This window comes from Pundamilia nyererei, unplaced genomic scaffold (assembly GCF_000239375.1).
Source record: "Pundamilia nyererei isolate P.nyererei 1_Seehausen unplaced genomic scaffold, PunNye1.0 scaffold00105, whole genome shotgun sequence".
Taxonomy (NCBI): Eukaryota; Metazoa; Chordata; class Actinopteri; order Cichliformes; family Cichlidae; genus Pundamilia; species Pundamilia nyererei.
This window is the reverse complement of record NW_005187506.1, coordinates 1,775,893-1,788,464: the sequence shown is the minus strand read 5'-3', so window position 1 is coordinate 1,788,464 and position 12,572 is coordinate 1,775,893. Positions and strand designations below refer to the sequence as shown.

General features: G+C 43.6%; 1 protein-coding gene across 1 annotated transcript in view; it reads right to left on the bottom strand.

The window, feature by feature from the left end:
- Window positions 1–4,185: 4,185 nt before the first annotated feature.
- The window catches only part of fam83c (family with sequence similarity 83 member C), a 15,991-nt gene continuing 7,604 nt past the window's right edge, over window positions 4,186–12,572 (bottom strand). Inside the window, exons 3-4 of the mRNA XM_013912879.1 lie at window positions 7,095–7,342; window positions 4,186–6,865 (exon numbers count right to left, since the gene is read on the bottom strand). Coding sequence (XP_013768333.1) covers window positions 6,109–6,865; window positions 7,095–7,342 — 1,005 coding nt within the window. The 3' untranslated portion in view covers window positions 4,186–6,108. The remainder of the gene's footprint in view (window positions 6,866–7,094; window positions 7,343–12,572) is intronic.

Genomic DNA, 12,572 nt, shown 5'->3' with positions numbered 1-12,572 from the left:
TGCAGTGCTGCAGGATCCACCCAGAGATCTTGTATGGATGATGGGAAAGTTGGACTGCTGCAAACAGTCTTCTGCAGCACATCCCACAGACTCTTTAAAGTTCTGCACTCTTTCATACTCTGAGCCTGACGACTGCTCGAGCTCTCAGTTGGAGCACGCTGTGCCATCGATGTCCTGAAGTGTCCAACAGAGCGACTCCAGACCCCGACACATCCCCACAGACTCACACAGTGGGCACTAGGCATGATGGGTGCAACACTTTGTTGACCTCTCTTCTTAGACCACATGACCTTCATCCATTGCTCTGGAGCCTTATCTTTATGCTCCCATGCAAAGTGCCTTTTTTCCATAATTAGCATAAGTGTTTTATAAAGGCTACACAGCTGTTTGGGCCCACACTGAGTTGACTTCATTAAACATGTGGACATGCTCTTCATTATCAAACAGCTTCTGTCTTCTCCTGACATGACTGCTAAAAAAAAAATCAGCTGAAACATGAGTCACTGCAGGACTTTGAGCTAATCTGACCCATTTCCTCAGTTAAATCCACGTGGAGATTTTTATTCACTATTCAGGGTTTCAGTGAAGTGATCGGACATTAATGCTGTGTTGTGTAACACTGCTGTGAGTCTGAATTTAGATCCTAAATAGAGTTCACACCTGCCCCCAAATGCTGAGAAGACAAAGCTTTAGAACAAACATAGAAAACCCCCGAAGGAGTCGAGGGACACAACGTTTCACAACAACCCTCGATGGACGGCATGCATTCATCCACCGAACACCCCGAAGGTCTGTTACAGAAGACAGAGTCAGCAGGAAGAGAGCTGCATCCTGAAGATAACGCACACACAAAGGGCCGGTCTCCAGCGTGCAGCTGCAGGAAATGCTGCTGGAGCATCTAAACAGGACGCGCTGCAGCTCTTACAGCAGGCTACAGCTCGCTTCAGGGATGACATCACAGCTACTGCCTGTTTAAACATCAGCACATCTGTGCTACAGCTGCTCACACCGTCAGCCTTTCACCTGCGAGTCGCTGATCTGTTAACAGCGCCGTGTCTGCAGGTGGCATCTTTCACTTTAGAGCGCCATTAGAAAACAGGGCAAAAGACTTCAGTGCAAGTAATGATCGGACATAATAAAAAGCTTCAGTAGCAAACTAAACCCTTTCAAGCATCCCCACATAAGTCTAAGATAATTAATGGGAAGAAGGACTTTCTATTAACGATTATTTGAGCACTGACCTCAGCATAAAAAGGCACTTTCTGAAGCCACTGAACGTTTGGCTGGGAATTCTTTATCTGGGAAGTAAATCAGGTGGAAAAATGGCAACTCGTCCTTCGTTAGGGGACATATAAGCTGCTGCAGCCTTAAAAAGTGAACACACCTTTTTATTGAGTCCAGATGGTGACTGTTCACCTCCAATCAGCTGATTACAAACGCAGTAAGAGGCGACTTCCTGTAATCAGAGGCTCCTCTGCTGCACAGGAAATGTCACAAAGGCCCAGCATGAGATCCCCAATGTTTAACGCTCAAAAACAACAGCACCATAAACACTCGTTTATTTATTTTATACTGTGGGTGTAAAAAGTGAATGAAAATTCCTCTGAGAGCTCCTGACGAGCACTTTAGATAAAGGAAATGAAGATAAAGGCTTTCCACAGAGGTATGACTGGCATTTGTTTACAGCCGATTTAATCACTGGGTGTCATTAAAACTGAGCACGTGGTTAATCCCTCCGTGCTACTTGTTTTCAGCCTCTTTGTAGTTATTTTGCATCAGTTTTCTGATATTTTGTGGTCGTTTTTATCTCTTTGGACAGAATTAAAGCTCTGAAATACAACCACTACTTAGAAACAGCGCGTTACCCTGACGGGTGGTTTTTGGGGTAGACGAGGCAACACGAGCTTCCCTGCTCGTGTTTCACACTTGACTGCTGTCGCTGGATTCTGTAACACTTGTCATGCTTGAGTCATCCACACTGTCAGCCAAACTTCTCCTCGCAGTGTTTTGCAAAGCTGAAACCAACTACTAACTATGCACAGGTGCATCAAACACACACCTGCTAAGGAGCTCAGCGACATCCAAATAAAATCCCAGTTTCACTCACCAACACTGGACCTGAGCTCTGTTCGTACAGCAGCCAAGTCATTGATCAGCTAATGTCATCAAAAATGTTCCAGCAGCACAAACACGGGGCTCCAGTTAGCTGAGGGGAGGCCTAGCACACAGCTAACAGCTGCAGCCACCTGTCAGTCAAAGAGACCACGCCCCCAGCCACAACCTTTAAGCCTGAATACAATTTAAACAGGTGAGTTCAAACATTCAGTTGTTATGAAGGAGAAAATTATTTATAGGGATCAAAGCAGCTTTCTATCAGTGTTTGGGGTTCTTACTCAAAAATAAATTACTTTTTAAAACTAATTACTGTTACTTTCTCCAGGGAGTAATTAAGTAATTTGTTACTTGTTACATTATTTTTGCGTTACTCTGACCTGTTAATAATATAAACCTTAGGTTACAGTCCTGCACACTCACATAAATCCCTTTGATAATAAAAACGCACATACAGTGTTTGTGTATTAACACAAAGCTGAACACAAGCCCAAACAGAAACTTCACTGCTGGCAGGAGAGCTGCGGAGCAGGTTTTTAACCCCACGGGTTCATCAAGTGTAGCTGACAGTTACAAAAAACAAAGTCTGGGCTGTGAGCAGGCACGCAGTAACCCTAACAAACCAGCATGAGTACACCTGTGACTGTAACAACCAGAGCTGCGTGTGAAGCGGCTCACATCTCCACCTTTACATTAATGCTCCCAAACTTTGACTGCGTGACAAATGAAACTGTCTTTATGTTAGTTTAGCTTTACAGCACCCCGGCGGCTCGTGCGCTCGTTTCCTGCACACAAAGAGATATTTTAGTCTCGTGTTTGTCTCGTGAATTATGGATTTGTGTTCCAGTTTAGGGACTTTTGGGAGAGATTTCTTGGATGATCCATTGTTCACATATCTCTGCAAGCTTTATTAACTTACATTGTTCGTGCTGCGTCCTGTGACCCAGAGCCCCGTCTGGACTTCCTGACAGGAAAACCTTCAGTGCTGAGGCCCAGTGGGAAACACCAAGCCTATGTCTGGACACAGATTTAAACATGGCTGCAACGTTCTCCCTCCACTGACCTGCTCCTGGTGTCACCCACTCATAGTTTGTAGTTACGACAGAAGGAGCATTCAAAAGCTGTCAATTTTTTAGGAATACTCGGAATAATTTCATTTTTTGTTTTAGCGATGGTGCACAAGAAAGTCAATCTTTAGGGAGCTGAAGGTGAAGTCCTGTGGAAGTACAGGAACATCATTCCAACTCCATCGTCTGAGGACATTGTTTACTCTTTGTCTGCACTCAAAGGGCTGCTGGAGAATATTTTTCATGACACCCTTCGCCACTCAAAGAACAGAGCATGGATAATAACAACAGACGTGACACTGATTAAATCAGAAGTAACATGAACAGTATGAAAGGAGGAGTATGGGTGGAGGTATGGTTGACAAGCAGCTTGCAGAGGCAGCAGCAGGTAAGCAGTTTATGCCTCAATCACACAGGCCTAGAGACCAGTCAGTGACTCCATGGTAACCACTGGTTGCTAGGGAAATGTGTTTATTATTCAGCTGGTGAGTGGTTGCTGGAGGTTGCTGCACCAAAAACCTTGTTGCAGTTACTTTGGTTGCCAGTGCCGATTGCCCGTAAATTGCGTGGAAGACACCAACTTCAGCAACCTTCAGCAACCAGTTGGACAATGCACGTATGAGCTCATCGGCTTAGCTGACGTGACTGGCAACATCCCTGCAACCCCGAAATGACTGATTCTTTGTGAAACATGACATCAGGAAGGAAGTATAACGATGCTTTTCCAAGCACCCTCCAGGGTCTCACCATCACATTTGGACAAATAATCTTCAGGTCTGAAGGAAAGTTCAGACAATCAAGGGAAATTGAATTGATGCATATTTAGTCAAAATGTTTGTTCTTTAACCAACATTAGTTAATAAGTTGGCTGTCATTGCTCCTGCTGTTTCTCCTGTATTGTAGTGATGTTTCCACAAAACATTCTTAAATGAAATACAGGCAGGAATCATTTTACTCGGTTTTATGGAAAAACGAACACTGAACTCAACTTTACCTTCATGTTTTTATTAAATTTTGTTCATCTTACAAATTAAAAACAACTTAAACACACAAAATTAACTTCAAGTTCACATTCTCCAGTAATCTGTAAAAATAAAGTCGAAGAGTGTTTTTCTTAACAATGACCCAACTTCATGTATATACAGTATAATGTACATTACATGGGAAAACATATACAAATAAATCAAATGTCCAGCTGATTTGGGGGCAAATAAAAACAGAAGGCGCCCACTGAATGAGCAGTAAACAAAAGACACACATCAGAACTATTGATTGGTATCAATCCTTATTGCTTAGAGTGATTTTACGTCCTCATCTGCTGCTCCACTGAGGAGGAATCACTGCGGTGCAGAGTGATGAAGAGCATAATATTTAATCATTTATATACAAATCTACAAGCTTGCTGTAAAACTGTGCAGCGGGAGGAACGAGCCTCCGTTACGAGGAAAGCTGAGGAACATAAATGTAGATTCTCGACACAGATCGTCTCATCCGACGTAAACAAAATGCCCTACGACCCTACGACCCGACTTTCCCAGAACATGACGAGCACCACGAAACATCCTGGCGTTGCTTCTACTATTCACAGCACAGATCGCTCCCTGTGCCGAACAACGAAAGTAAAACTGTGACCGAGACTAACCGAGGCCGCTGGAGACAGGCTGTCGCAAATGTGACTGCAAACCTTAAGGCAGGATGATCAAGGCACGTGTTGTCGTACTCCCAGGAGCAAAGGTTACTAAACTTCACTTTACTGTTTGTGACTGGATGTGAGATTTCTGTCAGGCTGCGTATTTCCAGGTTTGGCTTGTTGGAATAAACTGTAGAGTTCAAATTGATTAATCATCATTATTTTGATTGAATGATTGTTTCACTTATAGTCACGATTAAACAATAATGATATGTTATCTTTAATCTTCTTAAAGATTCTCATTGTCATCGCTTTAACAGTGCAAACTGAATATTTTGAGAGATTTTAATTTTTACATCTGAACTTTTTCCCATAATAAAAAATCTTATGTTTTACTTAGTGGTAGCACATGGCATGACTCAGAAACAGTCGACTGTCAGAACAAAAGTCTTTGTTTGGTGGGTGACTCACTGATCCCTTCATTTACTTAATGAGAACAAAAAGAATTTAAACAAAAAATAACCCCAGATTCAAACTTCTCCAATAAGAACTGTGGAAGTCGCGTCACAACGTGAAACCCAACAACGTGATCGTATTAATCTGCAGAATTTCAGCAGTATTAGTGTCAATGATCTTTTTTTAAACCGTCACCATATTGAGAGCTGAGCCCCAGGCTGGGATCCAGTCAGATAAACGTTAGTTTCCATTCTGACTGTAGCATAAACGTTCACTAAATGCGAGAAAAATCTCTGTGGAGGAAACAATTCTTCAGCCCTGTTATTACAAATATTATCATAATCTTAAAAAAAGCACAATAACTGCAGAATCCTAAGTTTACCCAAAGGAAGAATTCAAATTGTTGCTCAGGAATGTCGCCGAGTATAAAAATGTAAAGAAATGCCCACATGAAAGCCTCTGGAGTGTTGAAGGCAAAAATTCACATTTCGATGGTTTTCACGTGTCAGCAAACAGTCAGTGGCTTATCTTTGAAACCTATTTCACCTATGAGAACATATTTACTCAGGTAGTGACTGTAGTTGAATCATGATGTGCAGATTTAATAAAAGTGTGATTTGTTTGGTAAACTATGACCTCAAAAAAACCCAAAAACCTCTCGTTTGATAAACGGGAAACCACGCGGAGCCAAAATGGCTCCTCAAGAGTCTTAGTTTCCTGTAGGGCTGAGGTCTGAAGACCAAACTTGAGCAATTTCCAAGATCTCAGAGTCTTTTCTTTGTAATATAAGATACCAGAGGAATGTTCCGGAGTCACAACCTCTCTGATGGTTGGCCTTCCAGTCTAATTCGTGCCCTTGAGCTCAAAGCGGCTGTACACTTGCTTGGGCTTCATCTTGTTGTATTGGTTCACCAGGTCCAGCTTGCTGTGGCCCAGCGTCATTCGTTTCTGGTCCTTCCGGCTTATTATACCGACTGGAGAAAGCGGCGGCGGTGGACTCTGCTGACTCTCCGGCTCAGTTGGAGAAAGGTCCGGTCCTCCCCAGGGTGAGCCGTGAGGAGACGGAGTCCTCCGGAAGTTGTAGGCGTCCCTGTCTTTAGAGTTGGATGACAGGAAGTAATCTGAAAGCTTGTTGAACATCCCGCTGGGGAGCCTCTGCTTAGGCGGCGGTTTGGTGTCATTGACTGGGGAGGGTATCGAGGAGGGGAAGAGATCTTGTTTGTGATCGTACAGCCCCAAACCCTGAAACTTGGTAGAGGTTCCACCAATATTTCCCCGCAAGACATCTGCTGTGTTGGGTTTGTTCCACTCGATACCCATCGCTTGACCGTAGGCCGGTGGGGGGCGATCGGGAATTGGGGCGAAATTGATTCCCCCGTTAGCAGAGCTTCGCCCTCCTGCTGTAGGGGTCTGTCCTCCCGATCGGTCGCTCAGTCCTCTTCTTTCAGGGCTCAGGTGGGAACCAGCTGCAGCCTCCTTATCATGACTTTGCGTGACCTTGTAGACCGTGTTTGAGGACATTCCAGGTGCAGCCTTCACACTGGAGATGCTGTTACTCGATTGGCTGCTAGAGTTTTCGGAGCACCCCCTGTCCCGCTGCCTGTGGAAGAAGAAAAGTTAAAAGTGGCACACTGAAGTTCTGTTGATTTCATAGAGAGATTATATTTCCATCATGATGTCACCTAAATCAAGTTTCAAAGAGTTTTTGCTGCAGCTGTCATTCACATAATTAACTCAGGAAAAAAGCTTCTGATGAAACTTGGAAAAAACTAAAACCTTGACAGTAATCAGAATGAAAGCGTCTCCCCTTACAGCGAATACCTTCTTACCTTTCAGACAGTAGATCCAGCCCGTGGCCTGGGCTGAGCCCCAGAGCCAGGCCAGGGGCAATCATGGGAGGGTACGGTGGGTAGTACGGCATCCCGTCCTCCTCCGGGTTGTAGAAACAGTCGATGATCTGAGAGTCGGCGTACAAACAGCGAAACTCTCGGTCAAAGCTGTCGGCGATGCGCCCCGAGAAATGCATCACCATGTTGCTGTGCACCTGAGCCGACAACCAGGTGAAACTGGAGAGAAGAGGTCAAAGGTTAGAGTCAGACATCTGCCTCCTCTGTTTTTTGGATTTAAGCATACATAACAGAGTACAAGGTGTGAGATGGATGAGCTATTGAAACAGAACCAGAGGTCTGAGGGAGAGCATAACATTTTCTGGTGACACAGTCTTCCCCATAAACTTCCTTCACATCCGATGAATGAAAATCAGGTCGAGCGATCGGCATTTTGACCGGCAGCCATCGCAGAAGCACGAGAACAAAGGGACATAACCTGTCCTCCTCTGAGGGATCGAAAAATAGCAACCAAGCTGAAAAATCCAGATGTGCCTGAGAAGATGACCCTGAATGGAAGATCTGCCGAATGCAACTTAACTCAAGTTTTGGATTTTTTTCCTGAGACCTTTATGAACTTTTGGACTTGAACTATTTTTCTGCTGATCTGGTAAATGGCCTGTATTTGTATAGCGCTTTACTTAGTCTCTATGGACCCCAAACTGCTTTACACTGCATTCAGTCATCCACACATTCACACACACATTCACACACTGGTGATGGCAATCGCACTGACAGAGGCACTGACTGGTACTCAAAGGGAACTTACTATAAATGCATTAATGTGTGTTTAAGTAATAAGTATATAACAATAATTATTGAACTATATGTGTTTAAAGACAGAAAGGCCAAAGTGAATTTCAGGTGCAGTCGCCTCTCTGCAGGTGCTGGACGGCAGCAGCTGAGATGGATTTGTCAAAGTTCTGATTTGAACCTCGCTCCGCAGCATTTAGCAGTATTTGATGCATCAGTTATGTAAAAGATCAAATCACACTCGGTGCAGCTGCCGATTACCAGGTGGCATTTCAAGTACAATGAGTTCACGCAGATAAAAATCAGAACGTGAAAGCAGTTCTGGATAAGGGCCTGAATAGATCGAGGCTTGATGTTTGTCATGTGTGACAGGTTTTTCTGCCATCATGTGCATGAAATCTCAAAATTATGAAACACAAACTGAGGCTGAGACTCGGTACCTCTCAGCTGTGTCTGTGTAAATTATCTCCCTCCACCTCCAGCTGATAAACAGCCCTGCAGTGAGTGTTAACTATTTCCTGGATGATGATGAGTCAGTGCAATGACTCATCAGTTTATCAGCTGGCGAGAGGTGGACGCGAGGTGCACGAACACCGAAGGCGTCTAACTGAGCAGCAGACACTTTACTGCATTTATGTGCAGGCGAGACAAAGGTTCAGCGTTAGACGACCACACAGACGTCTGAGTTTTAGCCACATTACAAAGTTTCCACAACTAAAAGATTAAGATGTTCGACACCTTTTCATTAACAAGTCACAAAATGTACCAGCTGTTTACAGATACACAAAGCAGGGTGAGTGGGTGGATGGATGGTGCGTTAGCCGAGCACCAGCACACCCTCATCAACACCAACCATCATGATACATGTTTGTTTAAACAAGCTTTAGACAGCATATTGTTTAACAATAATACTCATGTTAGAGTCAGCATTACTAACATACACTCTGACCGGTCTGAGCTGCTAACAGCAGGGGCCTTTGTTTTGTTGTTAGCCATTTAGCTAATCGCATATTTGCTACTTTAGCCAAACTAGCATTCGTGCACATTTAAACCCTGCAGAAGGACTTGTTTTCAAGGACACCTCGTACTTCTACAGACACAAGTTAATGACACAGAGTCTGCATCTGTTTCATCTCCATAAACAGAACCTGTAATACATTACTAGACTTTGTATTGTGTATTTAAATGACAGCAGAGTGTTTGGGTTGAAGAACAAAGTGCCAGCTAATTTTGTCCCTGTAATATCTGATCTCAGGCCAGTTGGCAGATTTGATTCTGATTTGCACAAATGTGAACCGGACAGCATCTCAATGATATCAGAGCAGGTGTAATTCATAGTTGATTCACTGGCATCTTCAAAGCAACACAAAGAACTTTAATACTCATGGAAACTTAAAATGAAATTTACAGATTTACGAAACCGATTCTTTTCTGATTGTAATCAAGCCATTACAGACTTGACTGTGTGAGAACAAAGCAAGACAACCTCAGAGGAACCCGCAGGACGGCGTTCCTCAGCACTAAACCACTCAGTGCTCAGCTATGTTTGATATGATTCATCTGAATTCCTGATTAGTTCTGAAGAAGAACAGCTCAGAGCACGCCTTCATTATCTAAACACCCGATGCACATAAATGGTAATTTTACTGTCTTCCAGTTCAGATCATTAAAGTTGTGGTTTAATTAACAAACAAGTCATAGAACTGTAAATGAGATCGCGTTAGGATGCTCAGCCGTTTAAGATGAACTGTTTCCAGTTACCTGCTGCTTCCTGGAGCACTTAAAGCCTTTGTGACAGTGCACCTGTTAGCTGTTCAGGTGATAAATGTCTATACTGAAAGCATTCAGCCTGAACGTGCTTCACAGGACTTTACCCCCATTTATAGCTTCATAAACAAATACTACTTCTGAGGACCATAAAGTAGACTGGAGCTAGTGTGTTTCTGTTGTCTGATTGGCCGTTGTTGGGTGGTTGCCTCTGAGATTGCTGTGTTGGGGTCTTTTTGGTAATATTTGCATAGTTTTTTTGCCGGTTGCTGTGGATCTCTATTGTGTTGCTCTTTACTGGTTGCCTTACTTGCCCTTTGAAATATACTGGTTTCTGTTGATGCTTAGGACATCACGGTCTCGTTTTAGCTTTAAACGATTTACTGCAAATGTTATATATTCTTTGAGATTAGCAGATTCAGATATTCTCTGCATAATATCCGGTAATCTGTGTTGATATTTGGTTCTCAAACAAGCTAATCAGTTTTACAGCTACAGGCTCGGCGCTTCCCAGGAATCAAGTTACTTTTATTTGATCCAATATTGAAGTGATAAAGTTTGTAGTAGGTGTAGCAGAGGGGGTGACCTCACCCTTCATTCCACAATCAGCAATGGAATTAGAAGCCTGTCAGCCTGCGGGACTCCGCCCTCTTACCTGCTACATACCTGAAGCAACACTTAATCCTCCCAAAACAACACTGTGTGTTGCAAAATTAGAGTTACTTTGAATGTAAAAGACAAAACAGGATCAATTTAATGAAACAAGAAGCAGAGCAGGGCAGAGGTGAAAACATAGAGAAGGAGTGTGCGAGTGAATGAATGAAGGCGACACACCTGAAACAGGTGACTAAGGTTAAAGAACGAGTATGAAAATATTTCCACTCAAGTATGTTTTGCAAACTATGAATGTTGAGCTGACTACGTAGAAATCTACAGGAAAATGGAGTACGGTGTTCAGAAAGGATCAATCCCGACTTCGTCCTTTGGACAGCGTGTTTCCCCAGACTTCACTGGCGCTGCCTTTAAGATTAGATGCAGGGAACAAAGACCTTAAAGCTCAGCACAGATAATAGGAGAGGCTTTAAGGTGACTGCAGTGTGTGCCATGATGTATACATACCTGTGTACAGGAACTATGACCTAAACAACGAGTCCAAAAAAAGCCTTAACTAGCTCCGTACAATCAGCAGCTGTCTGCAAAGTTAACTCAATATAAATTTGTCCCAGAGTTTTACGAGCACCGTGCAGCTGCGTGACACAAAGTCGTTAAAATCACCAGAATTTTACAGCACAAACTGTCCACCAGCTTCACGGCTATATTACAGCAACACACACACACACACTTTGAAGCACATCACAGGGACTTGTAGTCTTTTCCTTGAGACTTAAACAGTCCGAGTCGTCTACAAGAATTTAACCATTTAAATTTTGTGTTTTAATCCCTTTAAGGAAGACGAGTCCCAAGATTTACAGACTCAGTGCAACATGAATAAAACAAAAACAGCTAAAAAAACCCATGGTGCTCCGTCTGAGCTGCGGATGAGTAAGCGACAGCAGAATTCACACTAAATTTCTGCTTTGAAACTTTCCAAACACATTTTAAGCCCTTTTTCAAGATGAAACACTAAATTCTGCTGCTGGAGCTGCTCACGCCTCAGTGCTGCTGTAGTCATCTATGTTTCAAACCCCACTAAGAGTCAGGATATATATAGGATATACAATATATATATATATTATAAGTCCAAATAAAAATATTTGGACTTATAAATAAAGCCCTGCGAGAGATTATAACTGACAGGTAAATGAAATAAGCAGCTTGTATCAGGCTCATCTGCAGGGCGACAGTTTTATTCTAGCACTCCAGGTTGTTGCTATCAAGGCTGACGAGCGCACGGCCGTTTGTGAGCGTGCGTGGAGAGACGATGCGCTCATCAAACATTTGCATCTCCTAAATGGTCCTGTCTCTTTGCGAGTGGCTATAGGGCTGGCCGTGGCCGCCCCGTGGCTCTGCTCCTATGGACGGTAGGCCTGACTGATGAAAAGCATCACAATCTAGTAAATAATGATCTTTTTCAGCAGTTTAAAAAAAGAAGCATCAATGAGGTCTCTGCTGGTGCCTGCAGCTCTCATCCTTACCCACCTGCTGAGTGTGTCGATGTAATTACAGGTATTACTCAGGTATTTTCCACAGCAGCTCGTGGCCTACAGTTGCTCAGCTGCACAACGCGAGCTTTGTCACGCTGCTTATCCGATCAGACAAACCCATCACGCCGTCCGAGCTCCGCCAGCTTCCTGCTGTAATCTGCTGCTGGATGCAAAGTCGGTGCGAGGCTGCTAAAAGGAGAACGGCCCGCTCGGCTCAGCTGACATTAGACACGTTTTTATGTTTGCATTTTATTCCTGCTGCAGTTTTTACCTTTTTACTACAGCCAAGTAAAAGCAAAGCAACATTAGACGGGTATAAGACCATCGCAGCTGCCGCGGTGCTGCCGTTTGCCTTTATCTAGTTCAGTAAGATGTCCAAACTTCTGCTTCTCTCCGAGCCGAAGAATGACCGACCGTTTTATCCCCCTGTCCCTCAGTCGCATACAGTGAAGATAAAAGATGGACGCGGCTACAGTGACATCACACACGGGTTAGTTAAGTCTTGGAACCCTGAGCCGAGCGTTTCAGCTTTAACTTCACTTCTTCTAAGGAAAGTGCTGCAGTCCCACATGTTACAGAGAATATCCTTAAAGCAGCTTGATGCACTGACTGTGTGCGCTCAAAGAAAGACTGAGGAACAGGAAATATGTCAACTGCAGGAGGAAGACGATCTTCATTCGAAGAGCAAGATTTTTATTTTGTTCATCTTTTAAGGACTGTGTGTGTGTGTGTGTGTGTGTGTGTGTGTGTGTGTGTG